At 46.5% G+C, this 14,709-nt stretch overlaps 1 protein-coding gene across 1 annotated transcript in view; it reads left to right on the forward strand.

Moving 5' to 3' along the window:
* The first annotated feature begins 1,444 nt into the window (after positions 1-1,444).
* LOC148430339 (hepatic lectin-like) overlaps positions 1,445-14,709 on the forward strand; it is a 31,196-nt gene continuing 17,931 nt past the window's right edge. The window contains exons 1-2 of the mRNA XM_088466618.1: positions 1,445-1,515; positions 9,546-9,620. Of these exons, the coding sequence (XP_088322744.1) occupies positions 1,482-1,515; positions 9,546-9,620 (109 nt within the window). The 5' untranslated portion in view covers positions 1,445-1,481. The remainder of the gene's footprint in view (positions 1,516-9,545; positions 9,621-14,709) is intronic.

A 14,709-nucleotide genomic window follows, 5' to 3' on the forward strand; every position in this document is an offset into this window, starting at 1 on the left:
CAGGTAGCAAAAGCTTCAAAAACATGTAGGAGAGAACTGAGAGGTCTGATAACTGTCCCGATTCTGGTGGGGGAGTTACAAATCTAAGTGACAACAACTCAGAGTTGCACGCAATTGCATGCACAGTTTTGATTTCGTTCGTATGTTATTTGTCACAGAGATTTCCACTGCCGGCTTCTCATATCCGCCGCTTACGTATAAAAGCATAAACATTGGTTGCACATCACACCTCTGAGCAAGCCTTTGCTGTCTCAGATTGAGCGTCTCACCTAGGACGGCTGGGCCATGCCAGCTGCACATGGATTCACTCTGGCTGACTAGTGCATGCCGTTACCTCCCCAAATGCTGACTACCTGTCAATCATTTTGCCAATAAATCCTATGTGACCATCGTAGCTAACCAATCACAGTGTGTGCGCAGTTATGGTGCATGTGCAGTAGCAAATAATCGCCTCACTGCATCAGACATTGCGCACACCTCCGAATCAGACCCATCGGAGGTATGTACAGATGTCAGGGCCGGATTATAGGGAGGGCAGATGGGGCGATTGTCCACGGGCCCCCACACATTGAGGGCCCCCACACTGCCACAAGTATTCCCCCGACATTGCCAGCTCTCGGCAGCGTCACCTGCTGCTGGCAATCAGGTCAAAATTCCCACGGCCTGGCCAGCTTTCAGCACTACAGTATCACAGCTGCTGCCTGCTGCTGATAGCCGGATCCGGGCAGCATAGAAGACGCCGCGGGTCAGAGTGCAGTTGAGGTAAGGTAAGGGGCATATCAGTGCCTGCGGTAGTGGGCAGGCAGGGGGCTATCAGTTTTATGGAAGGGCCCCCACAACTCAGTTGCCATGGGGCCCCAACAAGTCTGGCTCTGACAGATGTGTTCACATAAACCTACAATATTCTCAAATCATGGCAAATAGCCCTGTCTGGCTCACCATGGACTTTGTAATTTAGCTGCACCAAGTGTCCCCCTGGAGACTTTTTCACAAAGTATGCATTTTATTCATATCACTAATACAACAAGTACAATGCAAGGGCAATCACATCAGATATACCCAATATCTGTTACAGTCACCTGTATATACATTCATTGGGATATTTAATATTTGCGTGCACCACCATTTATGGATATCCCACAAATATTAATTGATAAATAAGCCCCTAAAAGTGATAATGTAACTGCACATTTCCACCTCTCTGTCTGCAAGGTCTGGAGCTGTGGGTCAGACACGCCGTGTGTAAGGGCTGCATTGAGCAATGTCTGTGTGAGCCATGTATCTGTTATTGTTAGACAGTTGAGGTTATTTGAAATGAGGAGGTTTTTTTGCTAAATATAAGGATTTCACTTCCCGTTTCTCTGTGGTCGTCATAATTCTAAGTAAAGAAAAGAAAAACAGAACGTGATTTGATAAAACCAAAGTTAGTAAACTTTCCAGCAATTACGAAAACAACTGGCAGATCCACACACGGGAGAGAGATGAGGAATATTACCGACCAGAAAATAAGGACAGGTGACTATGGTTTGGTGTTATTGTGACAGGCAGCGAAGTCAGACATAGAAAGGGAGGTTTGGTCTGTACACACAAGACGTATGTATGATCATTTATATTACACTTACGCAACATTGCTATTTAATATAACGGAAATAAATAAGAGTATACATATTGCTAATATAATGACTGCCCATCTACAAGGTGACCTCATTCCATACCTCCCAAAATGTGGTGATCATATTTAAACATTGTAATTGAAAAACTATTAACCTAAGAGAATGTATCTGCTTATCTGCATAAGAATCCTGCAAGTCTTTCCCATTAGGGACATTTCATTTGAACTTTGAATTCATGTAATAATCGAGTAACTGAACATTGGGTTTACAAACTGAAAAGGAATTGCCCTATGCTTGGAGAGCCTCACTGCTGATATTAATGCGATCTGATATGAATATTGGATTAATGTAATTTATTATGTTTTTATAGCTCATTTTGCAATTAACTTAAATGATTGAAGAATCCTGTTGATTTTATTTATATTTTTCTAGCGTGACACGGGGGGTAAGGTTGAGAGACACAGTTGGGGATGAACCAATGGCTGACCTGCATGTACATACTATTATGTACATATATATATATATATATATATATATATATCTGTATATTATAAGGGCACAGTCGTAAACCTGAATCGAAAAAAATGGTACTCTCCATAGAGAGTTCTGGAGGGGGGGCATGGTGTTTAAGGGGCAACACCTCAAAAACTATTAGAGGTACCGAGCTGAAATTCAACAAGGGTGGGTAGAACTGTTGCTTGGTGCTGCATGCCAAATTTCAGGGCAAGAAAATAAACAATGAGGATTTGGGAATAATCTAAATTTCCAACTGTCAGTTTTTTCTGACACTTTTTGGGAAGGCATAACTCAGGGTAGGGGGCAAATTTAAACTTGGGGTTTGCTTTATTAGGTAGCTATTGTTCCTGGGTAGGGCCTTTTGGGGTTCAGGTAATTGAGAAAGTTACAGTTTTTAAACTATTACCTCTCAATTGCGCCATTATAGAGATAGGAAGATTCAATTCCTTGCGCAGCCTCAGTAGGTGCCTTCAGCAGGTGTACTCACTGTGGCTTCACTTGGGTGCACCAAGATGGCTGTCCTCTGTGAGCAGTAGCAGGGGCCGGGACAGGGGGGAAGGAAGCAGGCTGAGACTTGGGGGAGAAAGCAGGCGGCGGTGCAGCTGTTAGCGGCTGAGGCAGGCCGAGCGGTGGGCAGTAGGACCCGGGGGTGGTAGCCAGCATCAGCTGCAGATGCAGGCTGACGAAGCCTGCATCTGTGTGTGAAAAAATTTTTCAAGTGTAAAAAATGTTTTTAAAAAATGTCATAGACGTAGAGGTCCCCCGTATTAAGCACAACCAGCACCTAGCTAATCAGAACCAGTCCTGGTTGCCAAAATACAGGGGACAAACAATGTAGGGGTCCCCCGTTTTTAGCGCAACCAGCACTGGGCTCTGATCCGGTCCTGGTTCTGGAACAGGGGAAAAAAATTAGTAGGATTACCCTGTATATTCCAGAAGCAACACCAAACTTTTTCTAGTGGGGGCTGATGCCACAGCCAGGGAAGCCCTTTCCCCCATGCCCCCCGTACCGAAGCATCAACCCTGACCGCTAGTCAGCCCAGGCCGGGGATCCCTGGCAAGCTTCGGACCCCCCAATAAATGGAACCCCTCTCCAGGGCACCCCAGGCCGAGGCTGATAGCTATCCCCGGCACCCTTGGGGTGGTGGGTGCCGGGTTGATAGTGTAATGTGGTGTAAGAAATAGAATTGTCTTTATCTGTGGTACTACACATCCCAGCAAGCCTCCCTCGCATGCTGGTACTTGGAGAACCACAAGTACCAGCATGTGGGGCATTACGGGACCGCTAGTACCTGTAGTACTAGTTCTTACCATTGACTTCAATGGTGGGAACTGTTCATTGGCTGAGAGGTGGAAGTCCCGCCTCTCTCAGACAATGAACGCTCAGCGGCGGGGTTTCCATGGTGAAATACCACCACTAAGCTCTCATTCGTGAAGTACCATTCTTAAAGGACGGTACTTAAGTACATGGGTCCGCGCTGTTCATTTTTTTATTTTGCCAAGTCCGGGGATTGGCTACTTTGGATCGAAGAGGACCCAAACTTCACATAGGAGACAGTGAGTATGGATATTTTTTTTACAGGTCGCCTATGGATAATCTACATGGAGAAGGGGACTGATGGCTACAGGGATACATAGGTGAGCATGTGTACATGTGTGTGTACATGTGTGAGTGCATGTATGTTTAATAAACTTATACTTTCTATGGTGTGTGTCCAGTGTTTATTTTAATATTGCATTTGCAGTGGAACTACAGATACCAGCTGGTCTGTAGTGCCCAGAATGCTGGTACTTGTGGTTCTCCAAATACCAGCATGCGGGGGAGGCTTGCTGGGATCTGCAGTTCCACAGCAAAAGACAATATTTGTAACTATTTGAAATGCATTACACTACACTACACTATCAAACCGAAACCCACTGACCCAGTGGTGCCTGGCGGGGATAGCCCTATGCTATCAGCCCTGGAGAGGAGGACCCCTTTATTGGGGGGTCCCCAGCTCCCCAGGGATACCTGGCCTGGGCTGACTAGTGGTCAGGGTAAATGATTTGGCTGGGGAGCACAGTGAAAGGGCTCCCCTGGCTGTGGCATTAGCCCCCCACCAGAAAAAGTCAGGTGCTGGTTCTGGATAATACAGTGGGACCATACAATTTTTTTCCCCTGTATTTCCATAACCAGATCAGAGCCCAGTGCTGGTTGCACAAAGTACAGGGGACCCCCTACATCATTTGTACCCCGTATTTTGGCAACCAGGGCTGGTTCTGACTAGCCTGGTGCTGGTTGTGCCTAAGTACAGGGGACCCCTATGTTGTTTGTCCCCTGTATTTAAGCACAACCAGCACTGGGTCACTAAAAGCCTGGGGCTGGTTGCAATTTTTTTGGGGGGGGCACGCCATTTTTTTAATTTTTTTACACAGGTTTTTTTTTATATATATATGCAGCAGCACAGATGGGTCTCTCTGATCCTGTCTGTGCTCTGTGTCAATGACACAGATGCATGTAGCACAGATCTCCTTGTCCATACGTGCATCTGTGTCATTGAAATACACAGCAGCACAGATGGGTCTCACTGACATCGTTCACTTCAGCTGCCGGAGAGAGTTCAAGGGCGATTGCATACAAGATCGCATCGTATGCCAATCGCTCTGTGTATGGGGGCCTTATGCATGGATTGGTCCTCTTTGGTCCAAAGTAGGCAATCCATGGGCTTGGCAAAACAAAAAAAACATAATACGCGCCCAATGGACATTAGTACTGTGCTACAAAGACAGTACTACCCGAATGAGAGGTTGAGCGCTCATTGGCTGAGAGAGGTGAGCTTTCCATCTCTCAGCCAATGAGCGGTTCTCACTATTATTATTATTGTTATTATTATCCTTTATTTATATGGCACCACAAGGGTTCTGCAGTGCCTTACAAAGTACATAAACAAATGAGCACACAAGAAAAACAGTTATTAACAGTACAAACAATGAAAGGACAGATACAGGATTTATAAAAAATTGCTGCATAACAGTGCTGAATGCAGGGTGTCAGCAACCAAGTGTTAGGTGCTGTTGTAAATTAAAATATAAGTAAGGGAAGAAGAAGCACGTGAGGGAAGAGGGCCCTGCTCGTGAGAACTTACATTCTAAAGGGGAGGGGCAAACAAACAGGGGTGACACAAGTGGGCTGGATTGTGAGGAAAGAACATGGAGTAGTGGGTTAGGATGAGCGCTGGAAAGCTTTCAGAAAGAAAGGGGTCTCGAGAGCCCATTGAAGATTAGGAGCCATGGAAGAAAGTTTTCAAGGAATTTTGAGCTAAGGCCAGGGGAACAAAAAAAGGTAGCTACTCGGAAGATGTTGGAAGAAGCAAATGTCATGAGCATTGAATGGAGAGAATGAAATGGAGAGTTTAGTATGTAAGAGTTGGTGGGGGTGACCAGATGATAGAAGTACCCCAACACTGTGGCAACCTCCAGGCCAGGGAGTGTGAAAGACTGTGAGGCCCCCAAAGGAGATAGCTGCAGGAGAAGTGGTTTCAGATGGGTAAATCCAGGATTTGGCGATAGCTAGGAGATTCAAGGAGTTGGAGATGAAGGCATCATGGACGGGGACCATTTCCAGAGGACACAGGAGAGAGGGACAGATTTAAGAGGAGAGAGAAGAGTGAGATTGTTAGGGTTACTGTAGTGTGGGGTTAAAATTGTTTTAGAGCAGGGGGATAAGGATATTGTGCGTATGTGGTGGGCTTCAAAATGAGGAAGGGTGACAGCAGGTGGTGGGCAAGGTGGAGGTTTAGTGTGGTGTGGATGGAGAAGAGAGGTAACTTGGAGAAAAGGGAGGGTGCAGGGCTTAGTGGTGGAATAGCAGGACCATGGTGGAAAAAGAGTAAATAATAATGGAGTTGTGGGAGATATGGTGGAGAGTACTAGATGGGATGAAGGGAGACAGAGGAGAGGAAGGAGGGGGAGGAGGTGGAGGAAACTATGGAGGGAGGAAAGAGATGGGAACTGGTGGTAGAGTTATGTACACCATTGACAAAGTCGATGACGAAACGCGTTGGGAATTGGCTAAGAAACGTGAGACAAAGGAAAGTCATCTGCTGAGTCCAGAGGCAGCGATATCCTGGAGATCTGTCAGCAGTTATGCAGATCCACTGAGTGATGGAAACAGCCTGCCGGGTTACACATACAGTTTTTATCTATGATGTACGTGAGCATTTTTATAAGTAAAGTTTGATTTGATTACTATTCTCACGACTGCACTATCCTTGTTTATTTTATATATATATATATATATATATATATATATACAAAAGCAGGTAGCTGGCACTCCTCCACAGTCAGTACATGCCTGGGTGCCCTCAGAGATAAAGTATACAAGCAGGGGGAATCTGCGGCACTCACAGGTCTTGTTAGGTCACAAAAAAAATTGCAGGTGACACTACATCAATAATCCCTCTTGTCAACGTTTCAGTCTTAATAACCTGACGAAAGTTATTAAAGCTGAAATGTCGACAAGAGGGACTATTGGTGTAGTGTCACGTGCATTTTACCATAACGAGATACCTTAGGGATGGGACCCGAATCTGAATACCTGTGTATACACCTCATACACAATATACTTTATCTGCCCTCTTGTGCTTCTCCCTACTTTAGTTTCATCTACTTCTTACTCACCACTAGGGCACCTAATGCTTGGTTACTTATGCTCTGTTGCTTATCTGGGTGTTATGGTCGCTAATGTAGCAATATATATTATCCATGTCCTGGTCCTGTATTGTATTGTTCTGCAAGTCGCTTGTCAACAATTTGTTTATGTACTTTGTAAGGCGCTGCGGAATACTTGTGATGGCATATAAATAAATTATAATAATAATAATAATACACACAGCCTGCAGGTAATTTTATACAATATTTTTTAATACTTTTGTGCATCAAACAAAGTTTGTGTACATATACGAAATTCATTTGTTTCATATACACCTTATATACACAGCCTGAAGATGATGTTATACAATATTTTTAATAATGTTGCGCATTAGATAAAGTTTGTTTACATTGAACCATCAAAAAGCAAAGGTGTCACTATCTCAGTCACGCTAAGAAAATCCAGTATTTCTGAATATTTGAATATAAGTGTGTACACACGGTACGATAAAAAATGCACGATATGAACGATAATGTGTGTAGCTTCTTCAGGACAGTGCTGCTGTGGTAGCAGTGTGTAGTTTCTTCAGGACAGTACTGCTGTAGTAGCAGTGTGTAGCTTCTTCAGGACAGTACTGCTGTAGTAGCAGTGTGTAGCTTCTTCAGGACAATACTGCTGTAGTAGCAGTGTTTCGTTTCTTCAGGACAGTACTGCTGTAGTAGCAGTGTTTCGTTTCTTCAGGACAGTACTGCTGTGGTAGCAGTGTGTAGCTTCTTCAGGACAGTACTGCTTTGGTAGCAGTGTTTCGTTTCTTCAGGACAGTGCTGCTGTGGTAGCAGTGTGTAGTTTCTTCAGGACAGTACTGCTGTGGTAGCAGGGTTTAGTTTCTTCAGGACAGTACAGCTGTGGTAGCAGGGTTTAGTTTCTTCAGGACAGTGCTGCTGTGGTAGCAGTGTGTAGTTTCTTCAGGACAGTACTGCTGTGGTAGCAGGGTTTAGTTTCTTCAGGACAGTACAGTTGTGGTAGCAGGGTTTAGTTTCTTCAGGACAGTGCTGCTATGGTAGCAGTGTGTAGTTTCTCCAGGACAGTGCTGCTGTGGTAGCAGTGTGTAGTTTCTTCAGGACAGTGCTGCTGTGGTAGCAGTGTGTAGTTTTTTCAGGACAGTGCTGCTGTGGTAGCAGTGTGTAGTTTCTTCAGGACAGTACTGCTGTGGTAGCAGGGTTTAGTTTCTTCAGGACAGTACAGCTGTGGTAGCAGGGTTTAGTTTCTTCAGGACAGTGCTGCTGTGGTAGCAGTGTGTAGTTTCTTCAGGACAGTGCTGCTGTGGTAGCAGGGTTTAGTTTCTTCAGGACAGTACTGCTGTGGTAGCAGGGTTTAGTTTCTTCAGGACAGTACAGCTGTGGTAGCAGGGTTTAGTTTCTTCAGGACAGTGCTGCTGTGGTAGCAGTGTGTAGTTTCTTCAGGACAGTACTGCTGTGGTAGCAGGGTTTAGTTTCTTCAGGACAGTACTGCTGTGGTAGCAGTGTGTAGTTTCTTCAGGACAGTACTGCTGTGGTAGCAGGCATTAGTTTCTTCAGGACAGTACAGCTGTGGTAGCAGGGTTTAGTTTCTTCAGGACAGTGCTGCTGTGGTAGCAGTGTGTAGTTTCTTCAGGACAGTACTGCTGTGGTAGCAGGGTTTAGTTTCTTCAGGACAGTACTGCTGTGGTAGCAGTGTGTAGTTTCTTCAGGACAGTACTGCTGTGGTAGCAGGGATTAGTTTCTTCAGGACAGTACTGCTGTGGTAGCAGGGTTTAGTTTCTTCAGGACAGTGCTGCTGTGGTAGCAGTGTGTAGTTTCTTCAGGACAGTACTGCTGTGGTAGCAGGGATTAGTTTCTTCAGGACAGTACTGCTGTGGTAGCAGGGTTTAGTTTCTTCAGGACAGTGCTGCTGTGGTAGCAGTGTGTAGTTTCTTCAGGACAGTACTGCTGTGGTAGCAGGGTTTAGTTTCTTCAGGACAGTACTGCTGTGGTAGCAGGGATTAGTTTCTTCAGGACAGTACTGCTGTGGTAGCAGTGTGTAGTTTCTTCAGGACAGTACTGCTGTGGTAGCAGGGATTAGTTTCTTCAGGACAGTACAGCTGTGGTAGCAGGGTAATATTGGTCCTCACACATATGTGAATATGTGAGTATCCACTTATAACAGATCATGGGCTCTATTTACTACAATCTGCATATTGAATGCGGATTGTAGTGTGATACTACTGAGTGAATTTGCATTGCGAATTCAGGCAATATCACAGGGATTTACTATAAATCTCTTGCAGGGACAGAGCTTGCGATAAAGCTCTGTCCCTGCGGATCCCATCCGCACTCTAGTCGCGGTATTTTTGGAAAAAATACCTCGGCTAAGAGCCCGCGCATGCGCCGACCCACCGTCGCTGCTACCCCCCACCGATGCTAAGCCCCGCCCCCCGTGATCATGCCAGACCAATGAATCCAGGAAAAGGAGCCACAAATTATTTTTCAGGATCAGTTCCAAAAATCAGAATGTATGAATTCCTTATCCCTTTGTATAGAAAAGCATACAAATGGGGGCAATTATGTAAAATACTGAGGGGGAGATGTATCAAACCTTCTAAAGAGGACAAGTGAAGAATTTGCTTAGAGCAAACAATCATATACTTACTGTAGCTATCATTTAATTAGGAAACTTCTCCACCTGTCTTCTTTTGATTCATCTCCCTTAGGGGGTCTCTGATTTTCTGGGTTCATGAACTACCCTTACTGACTCCTTTTATTTTGTAGGGGCTACTTATCTGGTAGATGAGGAAAATACCTATGTGAATGTGAACAGAACACAACCCAAGCGGCCGACAACAGGTAAGGAGCCAGAAATCATGAGTAAAGATCTAAGGGTTGGGTACGGGATACTGGTGGTCCGCATGCCGCCAGCCAGAATCTCAACATAATTTTGTAAGTATACTAACCCTTACCCTAGTCCTCCCCCAACCGACCTTTTCCACAACCGAACCCTCCCCACCTGCAGCCTAAATGCAGCCTAACCCTAACCCTCCCTTTATGCAGCCTAACCCTAATCCTTTCCCTAGTGCCTAACCCTAACCTTAAAACTCACCATCGGGATGTCAGTGGTCGGGATTCTGGAGGCGGGATTCAGACTCCTGTCTGGATTTCGGCATCTGAATTCTGACTGCCGACATTCTGATAGTCAAATCTAAGACATGCAGTACAAGCCTATTTCCTGGTTGCCGCATATCGCAGCATTTAGAAATGTTTTTTTCTAGGGTTATGTACAAAGATCTGTTGCCGACAGAAGCTATGATAAGAGGCTGTCCTGGTGATGATCATGGCAGTGAAGTGATAGTTATTGCTGTGGTATCTCTAGTACTAGGTTAATGTTAAATATCCTTGATATTTAAAATAATGCATGATATATACTAGATAGCAGCCCATCAAAATACACGGGACATTGTTGCACCAGTGAAAGGTCCCGTTTTGTGTGCTGAATGGGTCACTTTTTGGTCATTGCTACTGGCCAGCTCAGGGGGCTGTGAGTAGAAATGTCAGTGCCAGTGACTGTGCATGCCTGAATTGAGCAATAATTGAATTGCTCCATCAGGCGCCATCTAGTGACCGCTGGCACGCAACACACTTGGGGGTCTATTTACTAAGGGGAGAAAAGGGGGAAAACGCTAAAGGCAGAGAAAATCCCTGTACATATCGCTTCTCAGTATGTACTAAAGGGATTTTCTCTGCCTGCAACCTGCCAGCGCTAAGTGCAGGCTACAATATCGCACTGCACCTGAGGCACTTAGCGCTGCCATAGACACCTATGGCAGCGCTGAGTGTCACAGGTATTACTAAGGGGATAGGTCACTTACCGTTGAGTGATACCAGACCCTCCAACATGACCCGTTCCATTAGATACAAAATGCTCTGCTCCTGGACTTCCTTTTTAATTTATGATTGCAGTCACCTGTGGGGAAACACCTGTCTCATCAATTAACTAGTTCAACACAGGTGATTGCAATCATACATTAGCTGGAAAGTCCAGGAGCAAAGTGTTTTGTACCTAATGGAACGGGTCATGTTGGAGGGTAGGTGATAGCGCCTCCTCTAGCTGCCGATATTTGCTTCTCCCCACTGGAGAAGCAGGACTTGAGCTGTGTCAGTTTGGCCGTTTGTAAATAAAGTTTGTTGAAAAAAAATTAAAAAAGTCACTGCTGCTGCTAGGAGTGCTAGCTGTTACCGCCGAGGGGGTGACTTAACGTTCACCCTCCTCGGCAGGTCTAATCTTAGTAACAGCTGCGGTAGCCAGCTCCTGAAGCAGGAGTGGCATTAACTCCACAATATGTAGAGTCTTAGTAAATAGAACCCCAAGACTCCACATATGCCATTCCTGAACATTGTTGCAGTGTGGCAGGGCTCATTATCCTGCTGTAACAGGCCACTGCCATCAGGGAATACTGTTGCCATGAAGGGGTGTACTTGTTCTGCAACAATGTTTAGGTAGGTGGTACGTGTCAAAGTAACATCCCCATGAATGGCTGTGACCAAGCCCCCACTAGCTTGCCTTCTTCCCATAGTGCATCCTGGTGCCATCTCTTCCCCATGCACACAATTTTGACAGTCAACTTCAAGAACTGACTGTACACTTGCTAATATATCCTACAACTTAACAGCTGCCATTGTAAGAATATAACCAATGTTCGTACACACACACACACTTTTTGCATGCTTTATGTATATATATTTTTAGAAAAGAACCCTGCACTCACCTAAACATAAGTTCATAGACGGGGTGCATCCTTAAAAAAAAGCAGTCTGACGTTTTGGTCCCATTATGGACCTTTGCCAAGGTTACACAGCACCACAGAAGCCACTAAGTGTGGAGGCGTCAGCATGATCAACACGTACCCATCCCTCCAGACAAAGCAGAGACCAGCACTCACTGGTAAGCACATGCATGTAGCAGGGGCGGATTGGGCCCCCGGGAACTCAGGAGAGTTCCCGCTGGGCCGGACCCCTGCTGCTTGCCGCCGGGCTGCCCCTCATTGTTGCGGGGCCGGCTGCTTTGATCGGAGCTCGACTCCGATCATGCAACATTGGCTGTTTGGAGGAGCCCTGTCTCTCTTTTAGCCGGCGCTAAGGTTGTGTGGGGCTGGAGGGACAGGTTATTACAGCATCAACTACAGTACAGTATATACAGTATAGTGATTTCAGCTGCCAACCTTCCTCCTTCCACCAAAGCTGAATTCAGGACTGTGCCCTACCCCTGTCACTTCTGTCCTGTCCCTGTCCCTGTCACCTCTGTACTTGTCCTGTCAATGCTGTCCTTGCCCTGTCACATCTGTCCTTGCCCCGTCACATCTGTCCTTGTCCTATCAATGCTGTCCTTGCCCTGTTGATGCTGTCCTGAACTTGTCATCTCTGTCATGGTCCTGTCAATGCTGTCCTAGTCCTGTTAACCCTGTCCCCTCTGTCCTGGCCCTATCCCTGTCACCTCTGTACTTGTCCTGTCAATGCTGTCCTTGTCCTGTCATCTCTTTCATGGTCCTGTCAATGCTGTCCTGGACCTGTCACCTCTGTCTTGCACCTCTGTCCTGGCCCTATCACCTCTATCCTGCCCTGTCCCTTCTGACCGGGTCTTGTCACTGCTGTCCTGTCCCGCCCTGCTCTGTCACCTCTTTACTGCCCTATCCCCACTGTCCTGTCCCTGTCACCTCTCTCCTGATCCTGTCATCTCTGTTCTGATCCTGTCATCTCTGTCCTTTTCCCAGTGTCTGGACCACCAGACGTATTGGACAGAAATATTTATAGGTGTTTACGCGGCCTTAGGATAAATCGCACAAATATCAGAAAAGTTAAAAGCTGGCATATCAAGGTCAGTCAAGCCTGGTAGTAGAAAGAGTGTCCAGAGGATATCAGAAGCATGTTTGAAAATGGACGCCACAGCGCTTTCTACTTACAGTCTTGGTTGCCCCGGATATGCCAGTAATATAGCTGCATTAGCATAAAGTCACAGACACAAATGCAGCAAAAGATGCAAGGAAGGCTACGGCTGCTTCTGACTCAGAATCAGGTCCTAAGAGGAGGGAGTATCCCAAAGTTCCTCCACAGACCCCGCCCCCCTCCACAGGCCCGCCCCCATTAAGGCTGGTTCCAGAAATTTCCCTGGCTGGTTTTCAATCCCAATCCACCCCTGCAGGGGCGTATCTATAATGGGTGCAAAGTTTGCGGTGCACACGGGCCCTTGGTCCAGGGGGGCCCACACCACACACCCTGCACCCATTATAGTTTTTATACTTACCTGTCCGTTGTCTCCAGAGCTGGCCTGGTGCTGCAGAGCAGCAAAAATCACTGGGAAAATGGTGGTGGACATTTTCCCAGTGACTCGTGCATGCGCAGTACTGATATTCCCGGGAAAACGGTGCATGCGCCATTTCCCGGAGAGCCACGGATGCACAGTAGATTCTCGCACTTAGCCAGAATATTCTGCACCTGCGGCCGCCGCACCACCACTAGAGAGAGGAGGGGTCTGCACACTGGCCCCCTTCTCTCTTAAAATGCCCCGGGCATGTAGGAAGATTATTGAATGAACAGCAGTGATTCAAATAACATGGCAAGTGGCCGACAGCTACTTCAACTACCCACTGGTAGTTTTGTCATTGAGTGCGGGGGGAGTGGGTACTACTTATGTGGTACGGTTGGAGGGGCAGGGACCGCCCTCACTACTCTGCCCACTACTGCTGGCTGCGCCTGTATAGCACTGCAGCCACTGGGGCACCACAGGCAGTGAGAGAGTGGAGATTGCTGGCTTTGGCTGGTGGAGCCCTCCTTTCACAGATTCAGACTCAGTCGCACACGGATATACAAATGTTGCACATCAAATGGATCAGTGCAAGCCAGCGATGTAGTTTTGTTGCTCCCAGTTGCTTTGTTTATGTGTATTAGATGGACATTTTTGTACAAAAAGGCACTCGGCACAACTGAGTCGTCCGTGACCTGGCACACTGAGAGGGGCCATTTATCATCACCAGAGCCGCAGTGTACTATCACATGGACCATTGTATCTGGCATTGGGCCTGATTCAGAGGTGGAAGCATTGGCGATGTTGGACATAGCTGAGTGATTATCGCTACTGCACATGCGTCACGATTGTGTCCGTATAGAGTCGCAGTTGTGATTAGAGATGCAGTTGTATTGAGAATGTAGTGAGCATCCAATTATGGTGACAGGGAGGTGTCTTAGCGCTGGGTTTCTGAAACATTTTTTCTTGCCAATTTATGGACTTTTGTTGCCTGTGTGTAAATCTGTTATTGCTGCATTATGTCCTGCACATTGGACCTGATTCAGCAAGGATCACTATTGCTATTGCAGTGGCGATTACGCATGCAGTTCAACTGCAATACTATGCCACAGCACTACATAAGGACACCCACTTTACCTTACACATATACGTAATGTTTAGCAAGACTGCAAAACCTTCGGTACCATCGAGTACCATCGCAGCCTCACGTACACTTGCACGCTATCAGGCCACAGGCTGCATAGGGCATCGCAGTGGACAATTTATGCACGGCCATTGAACGGCGTTCAAACGCCCTGGCACGCCTGCATTTCACCGCCCACCTCCCCTCGTCACCACCCACAAATGGTTCTTCCTGTCAATCAATCTGTGATGGGTGCAGTCACTGCAATCTAAGTCCCGATCGCAGTGGCCGGCTCGCGCACGTGCACTGTGATGCATATTCATGTGCAGAACGCAACAATCGTCCGATTGCGTGTGTATTAGCAACTGCGATCCAAGCTGAATCTGGCCCATTGTGAACCGTGTTTCCTTACCCTGCTGAAATAAATTGCACCTGTGACCTGCTAGCAATATACTGTGCACATCCTGGATTCTGCTGTACTGTACCTGTGTTTTGCCTGTAACATTATCTGGAATATC

Source organism: Taudactylus pleione, unplaced genomic scaffold (genome assembly GCF_031769625.1).
Source record: "Taudactylus pleione unplaced genomic scaffold, aTauple2 ptg003972l, whole genome shotgun sequence".
Taxonomy (NCBI): Eukaryota; Metazoa; Chordata; class Amphibia; order Anura; family Myobatrachidae; genus Taudactylus; species Taudactylus pleione.